Source organism: Falco naumanni, chromosome 8 (assembly GCF_017639655.2).
Source record: "Falco naumanni isolate bFalNau1 chromosome 8, bFalNau1.pat, whole genome shotgun sequence".
Classification (NCBI taxonomy): domain Eukaryota; kingdom Metazoa; phylum Chordata; class Aves; order Falconiformes; family Falconidae; genus Falco; species Falco naumanni.
This window is the reverse complement of record NC_054061.1, coordinates 46,271,295-46,297,163: the sequence shown is the minus strand read 5'-3', so window position 1 is coordinate 46,297,163 and position 25,869 is coordinate 46,271,295. Positions and strand designations below refer to the sequence as shown.

The 25,869-nt window shown below is 40.2% G+C and overlaps 2 protein-coding genes across 5 annotated transcripts in view; both read left to right on the top strand.

Annotated features, from left to right (window-relative positions):
• Positions 1 to 275: 275 nt before the first annotated feature.
• Positions 276 to 3,837, top strand: ATP5MC3 (ATP synthase membrane subunit c locus 3). The gene is made up of 5 exons (XM_040604482.1): positions 276 to 449; positions 528 to 605; positions 1,554 to 1,631; positions 2,002 to 2,195; positions 3,593 to 3,837. Exons 2-5 carry the CDS (start codon positions 567 to 569, stop codon positions 3,705 to 3,707), a joined length of 426 nt encoding a protein of 141 aa, XP_040460416.1. The 5' UTR covers positions 276 to 449; positions 528 to 566; the 3' UTR covers positions 3,708 to 3,837.
• A 4,208-nt stretch (positions 3,838 to 8,045) lies between these two features.
• Positions 8,046 to 25,869, top strand: part of ATF2 (activating transcription factor 2) — a 52,046-nt gene continuing 34,222 nt past the window's right edge. For 2 of the 4 annotated variants that reach the window (XM_040602912.1, XM_040602910.1), the window contains exons 1-7: positions 8,046 to 8,140; positions 11,933 to 11,966; positions 17,414 to 17,482; positions 18,078 to 18,147; positions 20,583 to 20,679; positions 22,379 to 22,497; positions 24,467 to 24,595. In XM_040602912.1, the coding sequence (XP_040458846.1) occupies positions 18,100 to 18,147; positions 20,583 to 20,679; positions 22,379 to 22,497; positions 24,467 to 24,595 (393 nt within the window). In that variant the 5' untranslated portion in view covers positions 8,046 to 8,140; positions 11,933 to 11,966; positions 17,414 to 17,482; positions 18,078 to 18,099. Of the gene's footprint in view, positions 8,141 to 8,228; positions 8,431 to 11,932; positions 11,967 to 17,413; positions 17,483 to 18,077; positions 18,148 to 20,582; positions 20,680 to 22,378; positions 22,498 to 24,466; positions 24,596 to 25,869 lie in introns of those variants that run through there. The other 2 variants (XM_040602911.1, XM_040602913.1) reach the window with 2 other exon arrangements.

Genomic DNA, 25,869 nt, shown 5'->3' with positions numbered 1-25,869 from the left:
TGTCCGTGACGCTCGCCCCGCTGGGCCCCGAGGAGCGCGTGGCACGGCTCTGCAGGCTGCCGGCGGCCCGCACCCCGGGCGGCACCTGTGGGGGGGCGGCACCTGGGGGGGACGGCACCTGGGGGAGACGGCACCTGGGGGGGACGGCACGGCTCCCACCCCGCCCCGCACGGCCTCGCCCCCGCCCCCGCCTCGGCGGTCAGGCTGGAGGCCCCGCCCTCGCCCCCGGTGCCGTCCCCCGGCTGAGGCGGGCGCGCTGCCACGGCGGCTGCGCCGGGCGGGGCGGGGCCGGGCGCCCCCGGCGCTGCCAATAGGGTCGGTACAAAGTGACCTTGGCGCCGCATCCCGCCCCCTTCCGCCGCGCCGCATCCGGGCGCTCCCCGCCGCCCCCGCCGCGCCTGCGCCGAGACGCCCCAGCCCCTCGGCTCTGAGCTGCGGCAGCCGAGCGGGTGAGTGGCGGCTCCCCGCCATCCGCTCCCATCGCCGCCCCCGCCCGCCGCCCCCTCACCTTCTCCCTCTCTCCGCAGAGACACCGGATTGTGGCCCCCGGGACGCCGCCCGCTAAGATGTTCGCTTGCGCCAAGCTCGCTACCTCGCCCTCCCTGGTGAGTGGGGGCGGCCGGGCCCGCGGGGGCGGCCGGGCTGCAGCGGGGGCGGCGGCGGGGCTCGGGGCCGAACGGGCCGCCGAGCCCCACGGCAGGCCTCCGGGGCGAGCCCGTGCCGGGGGGCTGCCCGCCCGAGTGCGGAGGGGTGAGGGCGAGGGGGCGAGCGGCAGGGCCGTGTTCCCCTGCCCGCCCCCTCGGTCGGGGCCCTTGGCCAAGGTGAGGGGCCTTCCCCCGGGCGGCGGAGGGGAGGGCGGCGCGCCCGAAAGCTCTGGCGCCCGGTGCGTTCGTGCCTGGCTGTAGGTCAAACCCCAGACTGTTGCTTGTCCTGTGCAGGGCCGGGACTTTTTGCCCTTGCAGAGACATGGGACTGTCCTGCTTGAAAATGTCCTCTCTGGCTTGCGGAACGTCTGGTTTTGCGTGGTGCAGGCAAAGGTTTCCCCTGCAGGAAGAGCTTTGTGCAAGAGCCGATATGACCTTAGACTGTTGGAAGCCCAAGGACATGCAGGCCGCTTGTGAAAGAGGATTCATTCATTTGTGCCTCACTAGATTTAAAAGCCTAGGTTATGTCTGTGTGTTTAACAACTTTGGAATTCATTTTGATGGCTTTTATTTTTTCATTTGAAAATCCATATTGCTGCCTGCTGATCCATCTGGCTCTTTTTGTTGTCGTTTAGGTACGTTTTCTGTCAGTATAACCCATGTACAGGTTCAGTGAATGATATCGCTACTTGCAATAACATCTCCTGAAGAAAATGGTGCTATCAAATTGCATGGTGGTGTTTGCTTCTGTATAGTTTATTGTATATCTGGCTATGCAAAGATCGCTGTCATTCCAGCGAGACAAATTACTTAGTAGGTAATAGCCTTAAAATCTTACGGACTTGTATGGGAACAGCTGCAATCAAATTTTTCTCTTTTTTTTTATAGTTTTTTTTTCTCATTTTGCAGATCCGTGCTGGATCAAGAGTCTTGTACAGACCGATTTCGGCATCTGTGTTGTCTAGGCCAGAGGTCAAGAATGGAGAGGTACCTTATAAACAAAATTCTGTATCTTCCTAAATCACCTGGTGAGCCTAAATGTCCTCAACTTAGAGTTCACTTGTACTAACTCAAATACCTACAGTGTGAAACTTGCTCTAAGTGAAATACCTAATAATACTTGTTGCTGTCTTGCTGTTTCCCCTCAGAAGTCTTTCACATTTAAGGTTGATTGCTTTCAGGTGGAACAGGTAATATTCTGAAGTCTTTAACTATTAGTTACAGTTTCATCACTTGGAAGAGGATCTAGCCATTGGATCTAATACAACTTCTAAAACTGCGGAATAACACTGTCAAAGTGGTCATAGAAAATGGTCTGTGTCTTAATATAATGCTTTTTCATGTTTTGTTTTCTTAGGGCAACTCAGCATTTAATGGGGCCCAAAATACTGTCTCCCGGCTAGCACTTAGAGAATTCCAGACTAGTGCTATCAGCAGGGACATTGATACTGCTGCCAAATTTATTGGTGCTGGTGCTGCCACAGTAGGTGTGGCTGGTTCTGGTGCTGGTATTGGAACAGTCTTCGGTAGTCTAATCATTGGTTATGCCAGGTAATCAATCTCTCTTATAAAACTCACAAATTGCATGCAGACGTATCTTGAGACAGCACACCCAGATAAATAGAGTTGTAGTAAGGGTGATGGCACTGTAATAAAATATTTTAATAATTGCTATTAATGATAAACATGGCTAGATAGAATCATATGAAACTGTAGTGTGTTCATCAGGATGGGTCTGTTGTTAAATTCAGAACTTTGTACGCTCTTACCTGGAGTAGTGACATGAAAGAAATGAGATTGTTAGACTTGGTCAGTGTCTCAGTCACTGAAGTCCAGTGTTTCAGCCTTCTGTTCTGGAACTGAATTAAGAAATCTAGCCTGGATCTTTTCCCATGTGAGGGGAAAAGTCCTAAAGAGAAACTGTACAAAATCTGGTAATAAGAAACATGAGTTTGTATGCCTTAAGCTTTGTAGCCAGTTGTTTAGAAATGGATACTTATTAATTCAGTTTACTAACATATTTAGCTTTGTATCTCAGAATATGTAATTAATATTGAATGAGTAATCGTTCCTTGTGGAAATCTGAAGGGGACGAGGGCGGGGATTTTATAGTAGAGATGAACTTCTTCCAGATGAGTTTACAATGTTACTGCAGTAGGAATAGTTCAAATGGTGTCATGGAAGAGCAGAAATGATACAGGCTTTACTGAAGGTTTCATGTTCTTCATTACTCTTTCAACCACTTAAAGTCTTATTTCTTAATAAAGACTTTTAAGTCCTGTTGAAGACAAGTTCGCTTTCCACTTGAAGAAACATAAATGTTTTCGCTACAAAACTAAAGTCTTCTCTTTTGAATTCAGCATTGAACATGTCAGTAAGAGGTTGTAGAATGTTACTTGATAGTACTGTGTTGAAGAGCTTTTTCCCTCCCACACGCTTCTTGGAGGGATAATTCATTGCATTTTTGCAACAAACTGCTGTGTATTCCTTTTTTTTCTTTTTCTTTTTTTTTTTTTCCCTCTAGGTGGTTTCAGTTCCTGTATTTGAGAGCTGCTTAGAATGTTATGCAGCATAAACTTCCTTGGAATATAGTTCTAATGCCACAGATGTGAAATAAATTTATAAAGCATAGTTCTGATAGTTCCTACATGGGATGATGTAGAGAAGTCAAATTCAAAAGCATATATGAATGTACTCACAAAAACTGTGCTCATTTGGAAAAGCCATATACAATCTGCACAACCTGAATCTAGTCTTAATTGCAAACTCATTTGTCTTCAGTGAAACCCTTGCCAAAAAGTACTTTTGCGTGAATTTGTTAGATTTTCCTGTTATGGAACCTGTGGCGAGGAAATAAGAATTTCTGAATCTGTTAGATGCATTAAACTGTATGAAAATACATCTTGCATGTAAAGATAAAAAGGTCTTACACCTTCTCTTTCTTTTAGAAATCCTTCTCTGAAGCAGCAGCTGTTCTCATATGCTATCCTGGGATTCGCCCTGTCTGAAGCTATGGGTCTCTTCTGTCTGATGGTTGCTTTCTTGATCCTATTTGCCATGTGAAAGGAGGCCTGCCTGTAATACTGGCATTGGAATGTAACTGCATTTTATGGGACTCCCAAAATGTTGGTGTTATGGAAATCGATGCTCTTTCCAAAGTCATTTCATTAAAGATAACAACTTTAACTGTCAACCTGTTGCCTGCATTTATTGTCTTTTTCACTGGGATATCTGGAAGACAGTTTCTTGTTATTCAGTCACCATGGCTTTCTCCTGATAATGACATATTGCATAGGACTTCAAACAATGACTTCAAGTCTAAACATTAATATATATGGCCATGTCACTTGTTCATTAAAATTAGTGGCATGTCTTTGAAAGAGTAAAGGATACACAGATTAAATGTTAAAGGCTGTACTGCTGGTCTTGTTCATTTGCTTGTGTTTCAAACTTACCCAGACTTGTTCCTGTGCACAATTTGTTTTTTCTCAGGCTGGCTAAGGTGTTCTGGTACCTTGATAGAGGGAGCTAAACAGAAATCCACAAACAGTGATAGGAACATTCTCTTTGCATAACATTTCAGTTATGCTATAGATTTTGATCACCATGGCAAAAATTTTCCACTTGCCTCTGACCAGTGTTCCAGCTGAACCAAACTAATGACTGTTGTAGGTTGATCCAAGGCATTTAATTTGTAGCACATTGATACTATACTCTTAGTTAATGCATTCTTGGTGTCACCTTATTAAAAAGGGAGAATTTCCAGCTTCCTCATTTTTTTAAAGTCAGTCTTGTGTTATTTCTCAAATTCTATTTAAAAGTAGTAGGATCAAAGCATTTTTAGTAAGAAAACACCTGCAGTATCAGGCTTTGCTTCTCACAGTATCTGTCCTTTAACAGTTTAAATGCATTTACAGTTCTGTCTACATTTGCTGCAATTTATGGTGTGCTACCATGTACTAATGTGGTGGAGGGGTTGATAGCATCTCCCATTCAAAATGTTAAATAATAGACATAGTCATTCAATGTGAGCTGAACTTTCAAAGAACACAAGCAAGCTTGTTAAAAGCTTTGTCATTTTGTTGTTAAATGTGTAATTACTAAATTAAATCTAGGAAACTTTACTGTATGCTGCCTGTCCCTAGGGAAATGGAGAAATGACTAGTGGCTCTCAGATCAGTGCAAGATGCAGGTAAGGCTTTTTTTTTTTAATCTGAATTCAAGTATCAAATTGGTGTTCATAGAGACATGGTTTAGTGGTGGACTTGGCAGTGTTGTGTTAATGATTGGACTCAATCTTAAAGGTGTTTTCCCACCTAAATGATTTATGATCCATATAGTCTGACTTGGATCTAGCAGGATAAGTTACTTTCCCCACATGTTCTTAGGAGAAAATAGTAATCTCAAAAGGATTAAAAATTACTGTGTAAAAACAGAGAACATCCTTTTATACATGTGAGGTGTAAGAGCATAGAATATGCAACATCTTTAAATACTCACCTCTAGCACAGTATTAGTAGTACCTTACATGACTGGGTCTGGAAGTGGGTTTTTTACTGGGGTGAGAGTAGGAGGTAAAGCATACTGCAGCCATCTTCCACGTGTTCTATGCTCACACAGTGTTCCTTTTATGAACGTGCCATTACCCATTCTCGTAAACTACTCTGTTACAGAGCTGACATACAGTGCATTTGCCCTGGATGAGAGGCAGATAATGATTACTAGAATTCTAGGCTGAAGCTCATCTGTGTACTATGGGCCTGGTATGTGGTGGACTTTGTTCTGCTCTTTCAGTACTGTAGAGATCTCTTCTGGCATCTGTGGTGGCAATCCATATTTCTTAATATGGACTGGCTTAATTCAAGCTTCAAATTTCCGTATCACTGGGATTTGGCCAAACAAGGATCTTCAAACTTGCCTTAGTCAAGTCTAGCTCCTGCTCTGTTAATTGTACTTATTCCGGGTTTTGCATATAAAGTGTTTCTGCTGAAATATAATGGTGTGTTTGGTGTAGAAAGGTCTGGCTATGCTATTGCTCCATAACCTCAATAAGAAAGCCACCTCAGTCACCATGAGTTACTTGAATCAGGTTTAAGTAATGACTTCTGGATTTACAGCCTGTCTTTTCCCATGTGGTTCACCCTGTCAGCAGGTACCCTTTTGCCTATGATTGGCCTTGTCTGAAAGGCAGCAGCCATCTCAGGTGACCCTGTATATGGATGTGAAGCCTGTTTATTTTAGTAGTAGCATCTCCCCAAGCTCTTAGACTGGTGAACGTAGGCCAAACCCACGCAAAATTGCCATTTGGTTGGCCAGTCTTGAAAGAATCGGATCTCTGTCTTACAGGTAATGACTAATCAAGGACTTTAAAAACATGGCAACAAACCTTCACAGAGAGGATTATCTTCTTTATAGACAATAAGGGGCTTAGAGTCAATGAGTGTAATGGGCAGATTTTCACATCTGAATGATCACAGGGCACGCTGACTCCCTTTCTCTGATCTTCTAGTTTCCCTGTTGAAAAAACAGCTTAGTTTCAGCAGTTACTTGAGCACTTCAACAGCTCAGTCAATTTGAGTGGTCTTAGAAAGACAAAAAATGTTCTCCTTTGTCCTAACATGCCCACAAGAGACAACTATAAATGTGTAAAAGATTAAATGTTTTATACCAAAAAACCCCAACAATCCACACGAACTGTAGTGATTGGGCAGCAGCAGATCAAGGACTCTTGATCTCCTCTGTTAGGAGTTTACATCAAGAAATCTTTTTCTTCCATAGGTTAGAGAAACCAGATACAAAGTTTCATGAAGTGATACTGTAGGCTTCACTTTCCTGAAGCCTTTTTCAGTTTCTTCTGACATGGACGGTGCTGACTGTAGAGATTGTCAGCTTGTGAAAATTCATATTGTACGTTCTCCAGATCCAAAGACTGCATTCATGTTTCAGTGTTGAAGATGAAGCCAGCTGAAGCAGAGATCCTCATTGTCTCTGAATAACTGTTCTGCCTGCTGTCCTCAGAGTGACATGCACAATGTTATCCCAATGTATAGTGAAGGAATTTGTGTTACCAATTATGCTCTTCAGTTATTGCTGCAGGTAGAAGTGATACACCCTTTCCATCCTGCTGCTTTTTCTTTTCCTGCTTTCCCTCTGTATTACACCAGTCTCAGACTGAAGAAAGGCAAATAACTTTTTTTAGGTTTAGGGTTTTTTGTACAGCTTTAGGACTGATGCTGCTGTGTGATGGTTGAGCTGAGCCACTGAAAAATACTTGTTTCCCATACAGCTCTTAGTTGCTCTGTGAAGAAAGGAGTAAGATCTCTGTTCTTCTTTCTGCACTCAAATTTGAGCCCTTTGCAACATGCCTAAAGAATGATTCCACCTGTAAGTAAACTGTACTTTTATGCAGTTTATTATCCCACCTTATCTCAAAGAACTTTGCAGAGGTGCTGTACAGTGCCCACCAAAACAATTTACAAGAAATGAAATGTACCATATAGTCTTCTGCAAGTTCAGGGAAACTTAGGAAAAATGTACTTTAGTGGAATTAATACTTCTTTTTTAGATGGTGGGTTTTTTTCAGTCTCATACTTTAAGATCAGTCTCAGATTTGGAACAAGACAGCTCCAGGCACAGAAACAAATCTTCATCTGTGATTCAGAGCACATACTAGCTAAACTGTGTTGCCATATATGATTATTGCATTTCCTTAATTAATCCAAGATGCTTGTAGCTCCTTCCATGTAAAATTTAGGTGATTCTCTTCATTGTACAGTGCCGGAGCAGCTTCGGTACAGCATTAAACAAGGCGGCTGTTCAGCAGAAGCACGGCCGCCAGGCACAACCGGGGAAACCAAAGGATCATGGCCGGTACGCGGGCCCGGAGGGCTGATTATTCCAAAAGGCAGCTGTGACAGGCGCAGCAGGCGCTGTCGCTGAGCAAAGCGCTGCAGAGGTTTGGGCTCGGCCCGATTGCCGCTGCCTTCCCCCAGCGCGGCCGCCGCACCCCCCGCTCCCCACCCGTGGCTGCGCGCACCCCCCAGCCGCCGCGGCTGCACCCGACGCGCCGGGCCGCGCACCGGCACCGCTCGGCGCGGCTCTGCCCGGGCGCGGCCGGTGAAGGCCGCAGGTGGCCACCCCCGCGCGGGGCCCCTTGACGGGGCAGGGCGGTGCTCCTGCCCGGAATAGCGGCTGGCAGCGTAACGGGACTGGCGGTAGCGAGGAGCGCAGCCCCAGCGGGAGCGCCCGTAGGGAGGCCGTGCCCGGCCGCCCCCGCCTGCCACACCCGGGCACTCGGCGCTTCCGGGCGCCCCGCCCCCCGCCGCGCCGCCGGCCGCGCCCAATCAGCGGCGCGCACTGCCCTCCGCCCCGCCCTCCCCGCCACGTGAGCCGCACCTCCCCGCTGCCCGCGGAGATGTCAGCCGAGCTATCGCGAGAAGTGACGGAAGCCTGTGGGGGACCCGGCCTTTAATGTGCGGTTCGGCCCGCGTTCCCGGGTGAGTTTGTAAACACGAGGGCGGCGCGGCCCGGCCCGGCCCGGCGGTGGCGGTGGCGGCTCCTCCCTCCGCGCTGCGGCGGCGCGCGGGCGGGCGAGCGCACCGGGGTCGGAGGGGAGGGAGCGGCCCCGCTCGGCAGTAGGCGGGGGATACCCGGGAGGCAGTAACATGGCGCCGCCGCTCCTCTCCACGGCAGCCCCCTCCCCCACCGCGGCCTGCGGCTCCCGCCGCCCCTAGAGCCGGGGCGGGGCGGCCCGGCCGGCGCCGCGGAGACCGTTACCCGCTCGGAGGTAGGGGCCCTGGCGGGCGCCCCGAGGGAACGGGGCGGGGAGGCGAGGTGAGAGGGCGAAGGGGGCTGCGGCTCCCCGCGCCCCGCATCCGGAGGCGGCAGCTCCGCGGGGGCACAGCCGGTGCCTGCCCCGGGCCCGGCCCGCGGCGGGGGGCGAGAGGCGGGCGGAGGCGAGGGTGCAGCCGGGCCAGGCCTTTGCGCCTCAGCTCAGCTCCAGGGAGGCCTCTCCCTGCGTCCATCTTCGGCTGGAAGGGAGCACCTGGCCCGTGCCCGGTGCCGGTGTGGAGGCTGCCGGGGAGGGTGCGGGGTGGGGGTGAGGGCAGCTTTTCCGCACCGGCGGGAGGTGCCGGCCGGCCTGGGTCTGGACCTTGTGGACCAGTTGCCCCTGACTTTGCCAGTTACGTTCATTATGCCTCTCGAGTTGTCTTAATAAACAGTCTCTGAAGCTTTCACGTGAAAAAACATCACAGGCCCTCAAGCAGTGATGGCTGCATGATGCTTTAGGGATACATGTTTTATGCTACAATGCAACTTGATGTTTGGAGTTGGAGTATGCGTGTGCTGCCATGTTGCTTCTGCAGTCTTACTTGGTTTACAATCTTTCTGCATCCCTGTTCTTGCAGCACGATCCGTGACTATGTTTCCATGTCACATCTGTGCACTCTGTCACTCATTTGCTTTTCATTACGTTTCTTTCTCCCAGAGATGTTTATCTTCAAATAGTGATACTGTCACCTGTTCCCTTGCATCAGAATGAGAAATTCTAAAAAAGCTGGAAATTCCGATTCATCCACTGCTCTCCAGATAGTGACCCTGGATATGGCCAAAGTGTATTTTCTTTTCCACTTTTAAAAATAATATGTTTATTTTATTCTTGTCGTATTCTGCTCATGGCAGTAAATATCATGTCCCAAGCTCTTGCTGAGTGTAAAACCAGATAGAATTAATACAAACAGATGTTGCAGAAGTTAAGTTGTCATACTGCTATGTTAGGTCTATGTTAGGTGCTAAATTCAGCACTAGCTAATAGGATGAGGAAGACCCTTCCTTGTCGCCCTAGTCTTGTGCAGGTGTTCTAGATGTGACTTCTTCAGCCTTCTGCCGAAAAATAAGTTACTGTTTATTAATGGCTTCCAGTTGTAGACATAATTTCAGATGAACTACAGTCATAACTTGTTCATTGAATTCTATTAGTGTTTATAATTCTGCATTCCAGAGTAAAAATTGGAAAGTTGTCTTATTAAAAAATGAAACAATTACTTTGTCAGGCGCTGCTTGTTATATAGTACATCAAAAGAAATGTGAAATAATAGAAAACCCTGTAATGTATACATGGAATGAAGCAGCTTTTTTAAAAACACATTATGGATTTATGTTAATACTGCTATTGGCGTGCTAATACTTAATCAGCTAGTTGAACCTTTGATCTTCACAGTGTAGTCGATATTTCTATCCTGTTTTGAATTCTAGAAATATGAATGTGTTTGGTATGTCTTTTTCCAGAAACTTCTAGACTATGCAGCATCTAACATAAGGTGCTTTCAGGTCTTAAATTTGATCATATGTAACTTCAGAAGTAATTTTGGTTTTCATGCTATTTCTGTTTTGTGACAAAGTGTTGAGCAACCTGAAATATGGTGCTCTTTTGAATCTTGTTTAATTAAATTTAGGATGTATCTAGTGCCTAAAATTCTTTTTCTGTCATCAACTGTTCTTTTTTTCCTTTCACTATTAGTTAAACTTACAAATACACATTTTTAACTCTGAGAAGTTTTACTAACTTTGTAAGTTTGTACGTTATTTCTAATCTCAACATTTCTATATTGTTAAAATAACCTTGAATTTCTGTATAAAAATAATATCAACTCTTTTCAAAGGAGCAAACATGTTTCAATGCTATTACCTTCTTGTTTGAAATAATGAATAGATTTGGAGTGATCATAGTCTTCCTGCATAACTTAGCAAGATTTGTTTCAAATCAATAATGTACACTCTTAAGGAGGCATTGGATATAATTTCTGATAGAAACATGAGTCATTATTTAATAATTATACACCAAAATATTTTTTTTCAAGTTTATGCTGTGCTGTTTCCAGCTTTGTTCTGTGTCAGTTTCAGTTTAGCCTGAGAACTTTTGCATTAGCTTCAGTCAGATAGGAGCTTCTCTTCAGTAAGTTATGTCAAACAATATAGTATGTTTCCCTTTCTGGGTAAATGCTAATGGTCATTTATATTGTTGCTTACAGGAGAGAAAAAGGTCATTTGGCTTTAATGAGAGATGGGAGCCCTGCAGTAGGATATTTATTCTATATTTAAAGATTTTTTAAAAAAATGAATTCTTGATTTTTCAGTTTTATACTTCAGGGATGCAATCTGAAAAAACGTAAAATGAAGTAACTTTTTTGTAGGCATTTTTTTGTTAATTTGTTGAAACTACTGTGGCAAAGGGAGGTTGGATTTCTGATGTTTGTTAGGTTGATGACCAATGTTAAGACATTCAAACCTAGGTAAATGATCTGGGTAAGGTAAGTCCTAATATCTCTCTAAGCAAGTTGTGAAATGATCAGTGGAATATTAATCCCTGTATATTTTTTCTCTGAGATTCATTGGTGTTTCACTTATCTGCAAGAGCTGTATTCAACAGCATGAGTCTCCAGTAAGTCAAAGAAAGATCAAGGCGCCTCTGAAAAATACTTAAGCCAGGGCATTGACTTAGGAGCTGCCATATCCAGCCAAGAGGAAGCGTTAGGACTAAGGATCTTTCTTTATTCCCATTAGTGCTTGCTCTTTACCAGAAACGTACCTTGGTGTGGAAAAAGCCTGCTCCTTCAGCAAAGCTGAAGTAACTTAATTGCTTCTTTTCTGTAGGTGTTGCTATCTGTCCAGCTAGCTTTCCTGTTCTTATTTGAAATTAAGTCAATTGTCCTCACTTCTTGCATCTTTCCATCTTGTCCAGATGCTTTCCCCTTTATAGAATCTTAGACAAACCATGGAAGGTATGGAATTAGCTTTAGACATCAGTTACAAACAGTTAACTGATAACATCAGGAAAAAGTGCCCAACATTTGACTTTTTAGAAGAAAAAAATCTGAGCATTATGCTATAGGTATTACAGTCTTCCTTATTCTTCCCCAGAACTCTCTGAAACACATCATGTGTCTTCTAGGAAGTAGCACAACCATTCTATTAAGCAGTGAAGTATGAAGAAGGAGCTCTTGTTTTTCTGTTCACCAGGTTTTGAGGTTTATAACCTTTACATATTATGGACTATGGCCTATTGTGTTCTTGCAGGATCTACTGAGCTGCTTTCTGGAGATTCCATTTTTATGAGGAGGAATATTTTTTTTTTCTTCTCCATTCTCATCGTGCAATTTTATTTTATAGGAATGCTGAAATCTACAGCATTACACAAGTATAGTCAGCCAGCCACTTCTGAAAGTGGACTGTAATGGTCAAGTATTAATTATACACTTTTGCTTCATCTTTCTTCTTTTGCTTTATAGGAAACTGAAAAAATAGCTGTTCCAGTTCCTCCAGGTAAGTGGAGCAATGATTTTTTTTCCTCTAAAATACAATTTTGGGGGTTTTTATTTATTTATATTACTACTTATTATGTGGTGTATTCTACATACTACTGATTTTTACAGAAAGCAAAACTTGGAGGTCTGCCTATACTGAAAATTGTGGAAATAAAGATAGGTTCAAATGTGGGAGGTGATTAAATCTATGCTGTGCAATGCTACATGCAAGTATTGAAAGTATAAAAGGTGCCTTGTTCATTGTGATTTGTGTTGATTTGTTCGGTTGCATGAGAAAGACTTTTAATTTTGAAGTGTTTACATTTGGAAAACAAAGGTAGCTATTTCCCTGCCCTCCGCGCCCCCCCCCCCCCCCCCCCCCCCCCCCCCCCCCCCGCCTTATCTATAGAAGCATGTCTGTTAAATTCTTGTATGGAGCCAATCAAAACACTAAATTCATCTCTTCAGGTAACCATTAAGAGAATGGGATTCTTTACTGTGGCAAATACCCTCAGTCACTTTAGTTTGAAAAAGTATGCATCTCAAGTAGAACTCTTAAAGTTGATAAAGACTGAAAGACTTTGACCTTGCCTTTTTATGCTTCAGTTTTCTATTATAAAATGAAGCTTTAAAGTAAAATCTTAAAAATCTGTTACTACCGAAAACAATTACACACTATGATGAGATCTACAGAAAAGCTTACCAAGAGTTAATAATTCTGTATACAGTATTTGTATCTTGCAGTAAAAGATCAAATGTAAAGAATAAAAGGAAATGTGGAATAGACATGATTGGTCTTGAAGAAATGTAAACATCCGTAGGAAAATACATCACTGATACTGTAACTTAAGCACTTTGTAATGTATAGACACAGGAGAGAGTAGATGCTGATGGGTGACTGTAATTCTGACCTATCTCAATGGCCTAATACTCTTTTTGTCCAACTTCCATTTCAAACCAGAACGTACAGTTGTTTCTTGGAGCCGCACCTGTGTCTAGCTGCAAAATGTGGGTCCGCATCACGTGTAAGCAGTAGTAGGTAAATCAGCTACTGCTGCAGCTGGCAGACTGTCAGATTGTCCTGTATGGACTGTCCAGTTTAGGGGGTGACGGACTTGTGAGAGTGTGCATCTCTTCTTCATCGGTGTCCAGTACAGGGATGCTGACATTGAAAAGTTGTACAGCTTTCTTCCCAGCGCGTGTGTCCCCCATCCCCCCTCCCCCATGTTTATAGTTGTCTGTCTTTTCTGTGTTCAGTTCAGGCTGTTTTCCTCTATGCTGTTTGTATCAGCCCCGACGTTACAGGAGGGGCAGTCTCTGTATTGCTACAGTGCTTAGAATAAGTAATTATGGGTAAGACTGCACAGCCCATGAGCAGGTTAGTGCACAGGGGTCTTTCGGCTTACAGCGTGCTCTATACAGGTTAAGTGTTCAGAGGGTTTAGCTACAAGCCTGATGAATACTACGTATGCGTGAAGAATGTTTTTCAGCAAATCTGGAGAGGTTTTTGTAAGGATTATAAATATGTATATATTTTAAATAAGTGTTTAAATGTTTAACCAAAAAAAAAATATTTGAAATGAGGTGTTAGTTGTGTTTTCCGTTCTACTGTATGTGGGGGATTAAGAGAAAACAAAAGAACCTTTACCAGTAAAACAAGCCAACAAGACATTGCTTAAGTCAGTGTATGATTCTTTTATTTTACAAATTGTGTACAGGAAGGTAATAGTTTCAAGAAAGTGTACCTAAGATGATTAATTAAAATCTTATAAAAACATACAAATAATTGTTGAAGCTATTTTTGTAGCGCTTTTAGATAAACATTACTGTGATGTTTTATTGCAACATCTTCATTTTTTGAATAAGCACACTGTCCTAAATATTAGTAAACTGCTTGCAAACCTGTTTTTATTTCTTTGTATTATATATATTTTAAACGTGTGTATACTTATTTGTATATTTTACTGTACGGTTTGCTTTCCAAAAGTGATTAAAGAGCCTTATGACATTTTAAATAGGCGTGATGTGAATTTTACCTTTGCATTGAAAGTATGAAACAAACACCAAAAAAGAGAGATTACATTCTGATTTAAGTACCAAAGTTGATTATGCTGCCGAGACTATTTCATGAGTTTCTCATATTCAGCTCTGATCCTATTTTTCAGTGTGACTCAAAGAATTCTGTGTATGGGTTTCTTTATACTACTGAAAGGAATTTAGGGTTGGAAAGCTTACAGAAGAAAGTTGCAGTTCAGTGGACTGTAGTAAGAATCATTTCACTGAACAACTGTTCCGTTTATCTGAAGAGATAATTTAAGGCTGGAGTTTCAAGTTCAGATTGGATTGCTTTAGGAACCATCTCTTTTCTGTGGGACAGGGTGTTTGCTGTTGCCTGGGTACAATCCAAGGTGGCTATAATTCATTTCTAGCAATTGGGTTAGCAGTTTACATACTTTATTTCTCATTTGGTTGGGTGAGTAACATTTTCGTCAGGATGGCATTTGAATTGCTGTTTTGGTTTTCAGAGGAAGAGTATTTTCTAAATTCTTCTTTCTTACTGTGATATTCTCTCTTGGAGCAGTCTCCAGTAGCCTTTTGAAATCAGAGTGGCAATCACAGACTTCTTTTCTGAAAAGAAGGAAAAGAGGCGAAGGATGGGGTTTGTTTGTTTTCCCTAGCAGCAACAGTTTTAGTTGTTGGGCTGTAAAGGTAACCATGCTAAGTCTTCTAAAATTGTCAGAACTTTACCTGTGTTTGAATTGTCTTTTGCTGTTGTTCACCTCTGTTTCTAGCTATGACATCTTTATGGTATACTTCAAATTTCAGAGTTATCTTGGATTGCTCAGAATTCCATCCATTGAAATTTTGAGTGTCTCCAAGGATGGAAGTTGAACAGTCCACTGGGCAACCTGTTCCAGTGTTCAGCTGCCCTCACTGTGTGACTTTCTCTAGTTTTTTGGTATTCCCCACTTCCCCCCTCCCCTTATACTTGCTCTTAGCTTTCTTCACATGGCTTGTGAACGTAGCATCTCATCATTCTGTTGTACACTGGCCAGAGTCTGGATCTGTCTTCCCTCTAACAATACATTAGGTAGTGTTAAGACAGCAAGTAGATCCTTCCTTAGTCTTCCTTCTCCATGCTGAACCAACTTTGCTTCCTGATACTCCTCTTGTCTTTAATAGTCAAGCCTCCAGCCTGTTTTGGTGAGGCCTCTGCTGGTTTCTTTTCAGTTTGTTGTCTGTCTTGAGGGGCTCAAAACTGGACACAGCACTCCAGCTGTGGCCTCAGGAATGCCAGATAAAGGAGAATAATCACTTCCCTTCATCTGGCTGCTATGCTTTTGCTAATTTAGCCTGGTAGGCTGTTAGCTTTCAATGCTGCAAGCGACATGTTGCTGAATCGTGTTCAGTTTGTTGTCCACCAGGAGTTACATATTCTGCCCCAAAGCTGCTTGACAGTCAGTGGGCTCTCAGCCTACACTGTTGCATGGAGTTATTTCGTTCTAGGTGCAAGCTTTGCATTTGTCTTTGTAATAGGTAAATACAATCCTTACCAATTTGGCTACACTAACAAATGTGAGCCCTTTGTTTTCCTATCCTATCAGATCCAGTTTCAGTTTGGATTTATACTGTCCAAGGTCTTGCTGGAATGCATGAGTGAACTTCTTTTCTCTTTTAAGTGCAAAAATTTCAGTGCTTCAGGATACTTTTTATTCTTCAGATGTTAGCTGGAATCCCTGTACAAGGCATTACCTCACAAATTCCTTGTGGCCTGCAGTCAAATAAAGATCAGGAAATTAAGTTATCTCCAACTTTTTTCCAGTAAGCTTTCCAGGAGGACAGCTCTTTTTTTTTGGCCAGGATTGATTTGTAGTATATAAATCAGGCATTCAAAATTCACAGGCTTCACAAACCAAAACATAAAACCAGATGATGACTTCATATGCAAATACGTGTTTTGGTAATATTCCTTTCGAAGAGAAGATGAGCAGACTTGAAAAATTGATTTTTACAGCTTATGACCTAAGAAAAATGCTAACAGCATGGATGGAGTAGATTTTATGGCTGATAATATACACTTGTCAAAAACTGACAACAAGCTATAATGAGTGGAAAAAATGCCCTACATGCACTTTTGTTAATCAAAATCTTCATCCTTTGAATAAAAAAAAAAAAAACCAAACCAAAAAAAAAACCCCACCCAGAATTGTTTCTTACACCTTCAGACATTACTGGTACGGATGTAACTCTTCTGCTTATAATATGTATCCATATGTGCATATTGTAGCCATGTATAACTATATGGTGCTCTGTGATCAAGATTTAACAAAGCAAATTTCTTTTGAGATCTAAAGGAGACTTGAGTCTGTTAGTTTTGAACTTGCATTTAAAAAATGACTGTTGCATACCTGAACAAGGATTGCCTTTAAGTTGTTGAAGTTCCGGATAATATAAGGATGTAATCCTAAATCTTCATTGATAAAGGTCTTATTTTTTACCCTGAAGCCTCAATCATGAGTATTCAGACTTGCCTGTAACCTTGTTGGTTACAAGTTAGCTACCAACTCTTTATTGGTGACAGTAACAAGTTCATAGTTTGAACATTTCAAGAAATATTTCATCCCCTCAGAAACCTGAGACAGGTTATGAATGCTTTACAAAGAACAGCAGAATGATCTTCATCCCTTATTTTCTTTGGCATCCTTTCTTTGGGATGCAAATGTTTTCCTGAGTTGTTAGTGCCAAAGACTAAATTTTCTGGCAGCCATTCATCTCTTCTTGGCTTGTGATCTCAGCTCTGTATCCTCGTTCTGTTGAACTTATATATTTAGAAGTGACACTTTGGAATCTCCTCTGTTCCATGGTTTGCTGCTTTGATATTTGGTGCCCATGACCAAGGACACTGGGATCTCCTCCTTGAAGTAATATCCACAAACTCTATACAGTAGTCTTTTACTGTACAGGTACAGGCAAAAGGATCAGGTAATGTGTTCCTTACAGATCTCTGAGGTATTCTTAAATTATTTGCTTGCACTTAATTGATTTGTCCTGTGTCTAGTGCTAAATGTTATACCTGAAGTATACATTCTTAGGACGGTCAGTTTTAGAAGCCTTACAACTTTTCATGACCAGCCTGTTGGGGAGAGATGGATTTATTCTGCTTATGTTCTTTAATCATAAAGACATGTTTATTCATCTTTATTTGCCTCATCAAGCTAAGCAGTGTTCAGAACTAACATTGTTAGGTCTCCGTACAAATACTTATATTTAAAGATGAATGTATTTCCTCCAGAGTAAAGGCCACAGATGCTATAACTAATTAGAAGATGTATTGAAGTAAACCGTTTATTTGAAAAACTGTTGTTTCATGGGTGAATAGTGGGCATTGTATCATTTATCTTTACAAAATCATGTATTATTACATGTTTAACATGCATAGTAATTAGTATCTTCTTTCAATTACAGTTCATTGCCATGAAAAGGAGGATATGATAGTTTGCCCTATGAAACAGGTTTATATGTGAAATCTGGCAGGTATGTGTATTAGTATGTGGGGTGAGCATGGAAAACAGCACAAAAATCTTTTCTCTTCTTTTTAAAATATATTTTAGCCTGCTGGTAATTCAGTTGTATAGCTGAAGCTTTACTAATGTATATGGTTTTGTAGTTAAATTTATAACAGTTTATGTAAAGGTCTATCTGCTGACTTATCTTTAAAGATTATGAAAAGGCTAAGGAATCAACCACTTTTTCTCATCTGTAGGCACTGTATCCTTGATTACTTGGTATTGTCCGCTGCTTTGTTCTTTTTTTAGTTGTGGGAATTGGATCATTATTACAATGTACTTTTATTTCAGTCATTCGTTGTCATAACAAGTTACGTACCAATGTTTGCCTTTCACATTGAGATGTATGTTCAAAACCTGCTATGTGTCTATTGGGTTTTGTGTAGATTCCTGACAGAGCTTGGAGTTCAGACTCTACTTGAATCCTGCATGTTTATATTCTTAGTGTAGCCAGAAGGCAGAAATTCTTGCCCATGAAATATTAAAATATCCTGTGGATGTTTATGTATTGATTACCTGTTGCAATATTTGTAGAATTTGTTTTAATTCTCATTTTAATATAGGTAGCACAACGACCTGTGGAATATGAGTGATGACAAACCCTTTTTATGCACTGCCCCTGGATGTGGCCAGGTAATGGTCTGACTTGAAGTTACCAACATTGATCAGATAAAAGTAAAACAGTGAAACTTATTTCTAGGGATTGAAGAAAAGGGGATTTATGATAATTGGTAGTAAATACCTGTTTTGCTGAAAAAGCAGGCGACAGCAAGAATATGTAGCATTTTGTGTTTATTCAGAAAATGCTATCCATAGAAGAAAAAAACCTCATTAAATTACCCATTCTGAGCTGAAAACAATTTTGTTAGCCATGATTTACTTGCTTTCATTAAAAAAATAAAAAAATCAAGAAGCATCCCAATTTGTGTCAGTTAACCTGTATTTCTCAGAATATTTCAGTTAGTGGGGACCTCATTATGAAGCTTGCTTGTCACTAATCCACAACTATGGTGACTGCAAATATTTAATGGCATAATTTTTGTTTATGTATATTTTTGTGTATAGGAAGATGCGAACAGTATGCATGCTACAAAATAACTTTCAGTTCCTATTGTAGTTGTAATATATTCTATTAAATAGCATTATTAGATACAGAGGTGAATGTGAGCAGAAAAGTAAAAAATCAAGTGTTTTAACAGATGGTTGCTTAAAAGGAAGCTGTCTTAACACTTTTAATTTCATAATGCAAATTTATTTATTTTCAGGTTATCTGCTGCATGAGATGGATATCCGTGCATCCTTTATATAGAATTAATTTCTCAAACAAACTGAAATTTTTCATTATATTACCTCTGCTGCCTCTGTAGAATTGATTTCTTAAACTATTTTTTCCATGATATTAGTACACTTGGCTTTATTGGATTTGTAGTTCAAAATATTTTCATTTTTATTCTGAAAACTTAGGTTTTATGGTGAAAGACAGCATTAATGTTACATTATTTAACTGTATTTACTGTATTTAAAGCAGAAAAAGACTTAAGATTTCTGATTATGTCTAATACGTTCAAAGACATCAAAAGTAACAGAAAAGGACTGCCTTCTCCTAAGCAACATATTTGTCCCCATCCTGTTTGAATCTCGTTTTGATGTAAGCTGTCAGAAGTGTTTTGGCACCTAAATCTCATAAAGATGCATCATTGGGCTACAGTAATCCTTGATTCCATTAAAGGAGAAAAGTTCATGTCCCTGAAAATGGGCAAGGCTTCTCCCGATGCTAGCTCATAGAGCAAAACTGAGAGAGGGAGTTAGGATCTGGAGATCCGGTTCCCTCTGCAGGAACCTGTCCATCACGTAGCAGGAACAGAAAGGTGTACTTAAGTGCCTTAGTGTGATAGAATGCCAAAGGTTCTGGCTTGTGCTGTATGTAGAGATAAGGCATGGGAGCTATGGAGAGCTGGACGTTTGGAACCATTGGCAACATTTCTAACAAAAAAAAAAAAGTGCCTGGCATCTATCACCCTATCTTTCAGTGATCCTGCATTTTTTATTTCCCTCTGAGCTCCACATATACACGTCCTTTCTCACAGAAATACTCTGGATGACTGTACTTTCAGGTCAACTAAATTGTCTCTGTTGTTTTCTGAGAGATGACACTTAGTGTGTATCTGTTATAAGATATATGTGGAGTAACATATTATTGAGGAATAATCAGAAATATAATTTGGGACTCAGATGTTCCCAAAGAAAAGTTAGAATTTGGATCTTTTGTAAAATGTATTCTTTGTAGGAAACCTGCATCTTGGGAAACATTTCCTTAGATTATCTCAATTGAAACACTACACCCACTATTACAGATGCATAGCAAATTTCAAGTTAGTAAAAGCAAGAATACCTATTTTACAGCATCTAGTTTGTCTGCTTACAGCTTTTTTTTATAGAATGTACCCCAGATTTGGGGAGAAGTATGCACAAAACTGGCATAGCTTTGAAAACTTGGGAGATTTTAAAAATTTTAATTGAGTTCATTCACAGCTCTTCAGTTGTATGACATTGTTCCAGTGTTTCCCATTCAGTCTGCCTCTTATTTTATATGGTAAATGGTCAGGGGCAGGAGCTATACTTTATTTTTATGCTATTAAATACAGTGAAGACTGTGTGATTACAATTAGTTCTCATTATTCTGATAATACATGCAATACAGAAATCAAATAATTGTAATCAATTACTAAACATTGTCAAGATCCATTAGTATAGCAAATAGCTGTTTACTAACGGTTGGTGAAGTCTGCAGCACTCTGAAATTTTATCTTGGACTTTTGATGAATGCAGGTACTTATACTATCATTTCCTTGATATCATTACTATTTAGTTACTGTGAACATCATCTGAGTTTTATAATATTTAGGCTTGGTACTGTGGACCAAGGAAGAAAATATATTTGCCAAAGAAGGTTGTCTGCTAATGTAGTAATTATAGTTTCACATACTGTAAAAATCACTTTCTGTAGAATTGCATTTACTTTGTTCACACTCAAAATTACAACTGTGTCTTAAAACTTTCTGCTGCAGCGTTTTACCAATGAGGATCATTTGGCTGTCCATAAACATAAACATGAGATGACACTGAAATTTGGTCCGGCTCGTAATGATAGTGTCATTGTGGCTGGTTAGTATATAACTTTATAATTAGTTTATTCACTTTTCTACTGGAATGGGCATACGTTTTATGTATTTTCTGTACATAATGCATAGACTTATATTAAGAGAATATGAAACTTTTTCTTCACTGTAGCTGTTTGCAATGTGTGCTTAGGCAATATTTTCTTAGATAATCAGCTTTTGTCAGAATTTGAAGCCAGTATTATCCTCCATAAGTAACTTTTATTTGGATCTGATATATAATTAAATATTTTTCAATTTTCAATACTTTTAACAATTGATTAAATTATGTAATAAGTATTCAGTAAGAACACACACTAATAAAGGCTATGTCTTGCAGGATCTGTAACTAGATTAAACTGTATTTAAGTTTTAATTATTCATTGATATTACTTGTCTCAAAATTTAACATAATAGTGTTTTTTACATGCTATGGTGACATTAGAAGAATGAATTGGTGATTATTCTTAAAATGGGATAGTAGAAGAAAGATAACATTTTTTGGTGTAATTTTGGCTTAAAGTCAAAATACTTTTACTGTATTTCCACCTGAATGCATGGTATGCCCTTGGTCAGTTGTAACTAACTTTGCTTGTCCACAATCAGAAGTTATCGCCAACAGATGATTGATCTCATTATAAATTTCAAAGTTCTTGAGTGAAGACAGCACTTGCTAGTTATTCTAAAGTTATAGTCAGACTTGTTTTTTCAGTGGTGGAACAGCCTAAATGAACTTCACAAAGGCTTTCAGACATTTTATGATTTTTTTTTCCTTTCAAGTGACTATTTCGTTAGGATGAGCAGACAAAAAAAATTGTTACCCTTTAACCAGCATACTTTTAAAAATTCTAAATGTGATCCCTGGCAATTACACTGTAAGAAAGGGGACCTGTCAAATAATCAGGTATTTGGGAATGAAACTATGGCAGTGTCTGTCTTTTTGCAGCTGCATTCCAGTGTATGAACTGTTGGCGGTGAATGCCAGTTTAAGTTCGTACGGCACACATAATACCACTTTACAGTATTTTAAATGCAGATAACTTTTTGGCAAATGTGGTTTATTGTGACCTGGTAATAATAGTGTAATAAGGGGAATTTACACAGTACCGAAAACGTTATAGAAAGACATCTTTGAAACTGCTTCACGCAGTAGTTGCCCAGATTCCAGAAGCCTTATGATTTCAGTTTGACTATACAGGCATCGCAGGAGTCAATGTCATCGCACTTGAAAGACATCACTGTTGTTTTCACAATATGAGAAGCAGCAAACTGCCCGTTGAGCAGTGCACTTTTGTCTGTCTGCCCTCCCGCCCCCCCCCCCCCCCCCCTTTTTAATTAAAGCCTTCGTGTAGGCCTTATCTTTATTTGAAAACAGAGCCAGCTTCCTTACTGAAATGATATGCTTAGGCACTTGAGAGTAGCTCCCTCTGGTTTCTGGCCACGGACGGAAGAACCGCTTTGCTACCCTCCCAGAACCGTCCGGGAGTGAGTGGTTTGCAGACTTGGGTTGCTTGTCTCCGGCAGGTGGAGCATGCCTTCTGGTTGGCCTCCTGTGAGGCGGAAAGGAGCCTGCTTGCAAGGCCTAAAAGAGTCTTTAATCACGTTGCTTCCCTCTGTTTGCTTTTATTCTGAAAAATATTTATAAGTAAGTTCATTAATGGTATTTTAAAAATAAAATTGTGGGGGTTTTATACACTTCATTTCAGATCAGACACCAACACCAACTCGATTCTTGAAGAACTGTGAAGAAGTGGGCTTGTTCAATGAATTAGCAAGTCCTTTTGAAAATGAGTTTAAAAAGGCTTCTGAAGATGACATTAAGAAAGTATGTTCAAAAACTTTTTCTTCTCAGAGCTTCTACTTTTTTTATATCAGAAATTCCATTAGAAAAGCAAACTTTGGATTTATATATTTCCTTCTAAACTATACTGGTAATTGTTTGCCAGCTGCTTATATATGTTGTATGGAGAGAATACAAATCCAAGATTCCTCTTCTGAAGTTTAGTTTACCTGATTAATTTTGCACAGTTAGCATAGACAATGGGACACATTGGCTTTGTCTTAATTCTGTGTCTAATCTATATCTGTTGAAGTTAATCATTGGCTTTGATTGGAATTTCATTAGGCCCTAAATAAGCAAAAAAAATGTCTGAAAAGTAAAGAGGTTTTGCAGAAAGAAAAACATGTTCAAGAAACCAATGTGGAAAGAATAGTAAGTGTCAGTAATCGAGTTATAATTATATTCGTTATGTGTTGAAATCACTTTTGCCTAGAAATCACAACCTAAACATCTACTTTTTTTTCATGTACAGATTGAAATATAAGAAAAATTTGGACTCTTATCTGTTTAGCAACTTCATGTTTTTATGAGGATCTTCCCGTACATTTAAATGTGGTTTCTTCTATTTATTTTAATACTTCCCAGTTATAACTGGTTAAGGGCCCAAACTTTTAAACACTTCTGCAAATGAAATTTTGTTCAATGTCCTCTTTGAGTAATTTTGCCTTTGGTTGATTACCTGGTTGACTCATAGACACTGATAGAAAGCAAAGCTTTATACTTACATCTGCAGATCTTGCAGAATCAGTATCTGCATTTTCTTTGTTTCAGTAAAGATTTTAATAGGTACTTTTGAATAGGATGGAGTATTATCCATTCCTGACAAAGCCTCACCCTTGCTTTGTTACCACAGCTGTATCAAATAATGATTTTTTAATTTATTTTTTTTTTAATTGGTGTATGCTAACTGTTCTTAAAACACCACATACGATAATACCAATTCTGGATTTTCTAGTATTGTATTTTCTGTGTAATTCACCACTGCCTTGGAGGAGGTTATATTGCAAAATATTGTAAACATTTTAACAATAAATGTAATTGATAATAATATTCCAAGCTGCCCTCTGTGTTATGAGAAGGAACACAGTCTTGCCATATTTCTGTTTGATCAATATATGTTAGCAGTCATGGTGGAAAAATTTACTGTAATAGCACACTTTCTAGGGCGTTGATAGTTTCCTTTTTTTCTGTAGTATTTCATATTCAGATATGGTATGAAACACTTGTAACGGTCTTCCATGCCCATTAGTAATCTATTCTGTAGGAAAACCAGGAATTGAATTGAAAAAAAAGCATTTGGAAGAATGTAAATAGGAGATGAGCTTTGGGGGAAGTTTAATCTTAAAGTATTTGGACAGCAGACTAGACAGGAGTATAGTCTTCTAAATCTCTGGTATTGCTTTAAGTATTTTTGTAGCTTAATTTCTTTGTGGCTTTCAGATGTCCTGGTGGATTTTCTCTGTGTAGTAATATTAAACTTGCTTTTTTCGTAATGATTTGCTGCAATAAGTTTGAAGTAATTGTCCACAGCAGTTTGCTTAATTTGGAAATGTAATTAGGATTTTGTGCTTTGTGACATGATACAGTAATTCATGGGAGGGTAATACCTTCTTTTAGCTGTAATTTTTAAGTGTAGCACAGTCCTTCCTGAGCTATAATTTTCCTGTGACTCTTGGGAAAGGAAAACTTCAGAATGTTTTTAATTCTGAAGAAGAAAATGCTTAGTCTGACCTTGGTGTTGAAAGACAAAGTGTAACTGAAGATTAGTGTTTATGTAGATGCTGGAAAATTAGCCTTGACTGGTAATGCATCCATGCATCTGCATCAAGATCTCCCAAACATCAGTACCTCTTTATTGTTATAAGGCTTATATTTCTTTTCAGTTGTTTACATTTTCTTGTTCATTTTAATTTTTTAAAGACCGAGTAATTTTATTTTACACTGTTGCTCTTAGATGCCTCTAGATCTGTCTCCTCTTGCAACGCCAATTATAAGGAATAAAATTGAAGAACCTTCCGTTGTAGAGACAACTCATCAAGATAGTCCTTTACCTCATCCAGAGTCTACTACCAATGATGAAAAGGTCAGATCCTTTTTTTTTTCCTTTTTGGAATTTATTTTTTTTAATCTTCTGGTGATCTGTAAGTTTGTTGTACATTATGATAGCTACACTGCTTACTGTTGAAAGGAAAAGAATGTTTGTTTGCTATATTCCTGTGGATATATACTTAGTTTGTTCAATTCTTTAGTGAGCTTTGCTCATAGCAAAGCTGTGAATAGAAAGAAAATCAAATGTAATATTCATGCTAGGTTAGAAAAGGCTGAAGGGGCACTTTATTCTACTTTATCATTAATAAAAAAGCAAAGAAAGTTCAGTTTCTTTGTTTAAAATAAATGAAAATATGAAAAAATTATCAATGTCAACTGTTTGCAACATGTACATTTTTACCTTTATCCTGTGTTTTACCATGAACTGTTTTGTAGAACTACAGGGAATGTTCTACAAAAATGTACAGGGATCAACGGGCTATCTTTCAAGGCTAAGCACCAGATAATATTGTTTCAAATTTTTTACTCTTTAAGCTACAGCAGTATGTTTAAAAGTGGTGATCTCGGGCATTTGCTTGTGTAGTGTTTACTTGAATACTCACAAAAGACGCAGTTATTGTCTCTCACTAGAGGATGCAGTCAAATCAGTTTTAGAAATGTTGCTCTAAAGAGGAAATCAATTGTTTAATAGTAATGATAACTTTGATATGTGATGCAGTGTTTTCATCACGTGGAGTTCTCAAACACAAAATGAAGCAAAATCAATTAAATTAAATAATTATTTCTAGTCCTACCTCAATAAATAAAAACATTAGAAGCAGAACACAATAAAGCAATACGGTTGCTCTAGTGGGTCTTTTTTTTATGTGCCTATTCAGTGGGCGGGCTGCATTTGAGGGACCTGGCTACCTTGTTCCCCAAAATGAGCTGGACTTCTTCGGATCACAGGGTAATTCACATTGGAAGGGACAGCAGGATTTCCTGGTCCAGCTTCCTCCTCAAAGCAGGGGCTACCTCTGAGGTCAGACCAAGTTGCTCAGGGCTTCACGCAGTCTGGTCTTGAAACTTTTGAGGAGGAAGGCTGCACAGCCTCTCAGTGCAACCTGTTGCAATGCGAGGCTGTCCTTGTGGTGAAAGTGTTTTTCTTTGGATCGAGTCTGAACCTCTCTGATTTCAGCTTGCACCCTTTCTCTTATCCTACCAGCAGGCACCAGTACAACGAGAGCCTTAAGTTTGTAGCAGAAATTTAACAGAGTTTAAATTCAGTTTTGTCTTTGCAAAACTTCCCTAAGTTTTATTTGTTAGCAA

Bases quoted from the DNA above. Each gene is read 5' to 3' on its own strand.
- ATP5MC3 (XM_040604482.1), top strand. From the start codon at position 567: ATGTTCGCTTGCGCCAAGCTCGCTACCTCGCCCTCCCTG. The intron at 606-1,553 runs GTGAGTGGGGGC...CTCATTTTGCAG, and splicing joins TCGCTACCTCGCCCTCCCTG to ATCCGTGCTGGATCAAGAGT. The intron at 1,632-2,001 runs GTACCTTATAAA...TTGTTTTCTTAG, and splicing joins CAGAGGTCAAGAATGGAGAG to GGCAACTCAGCATTTAATGG.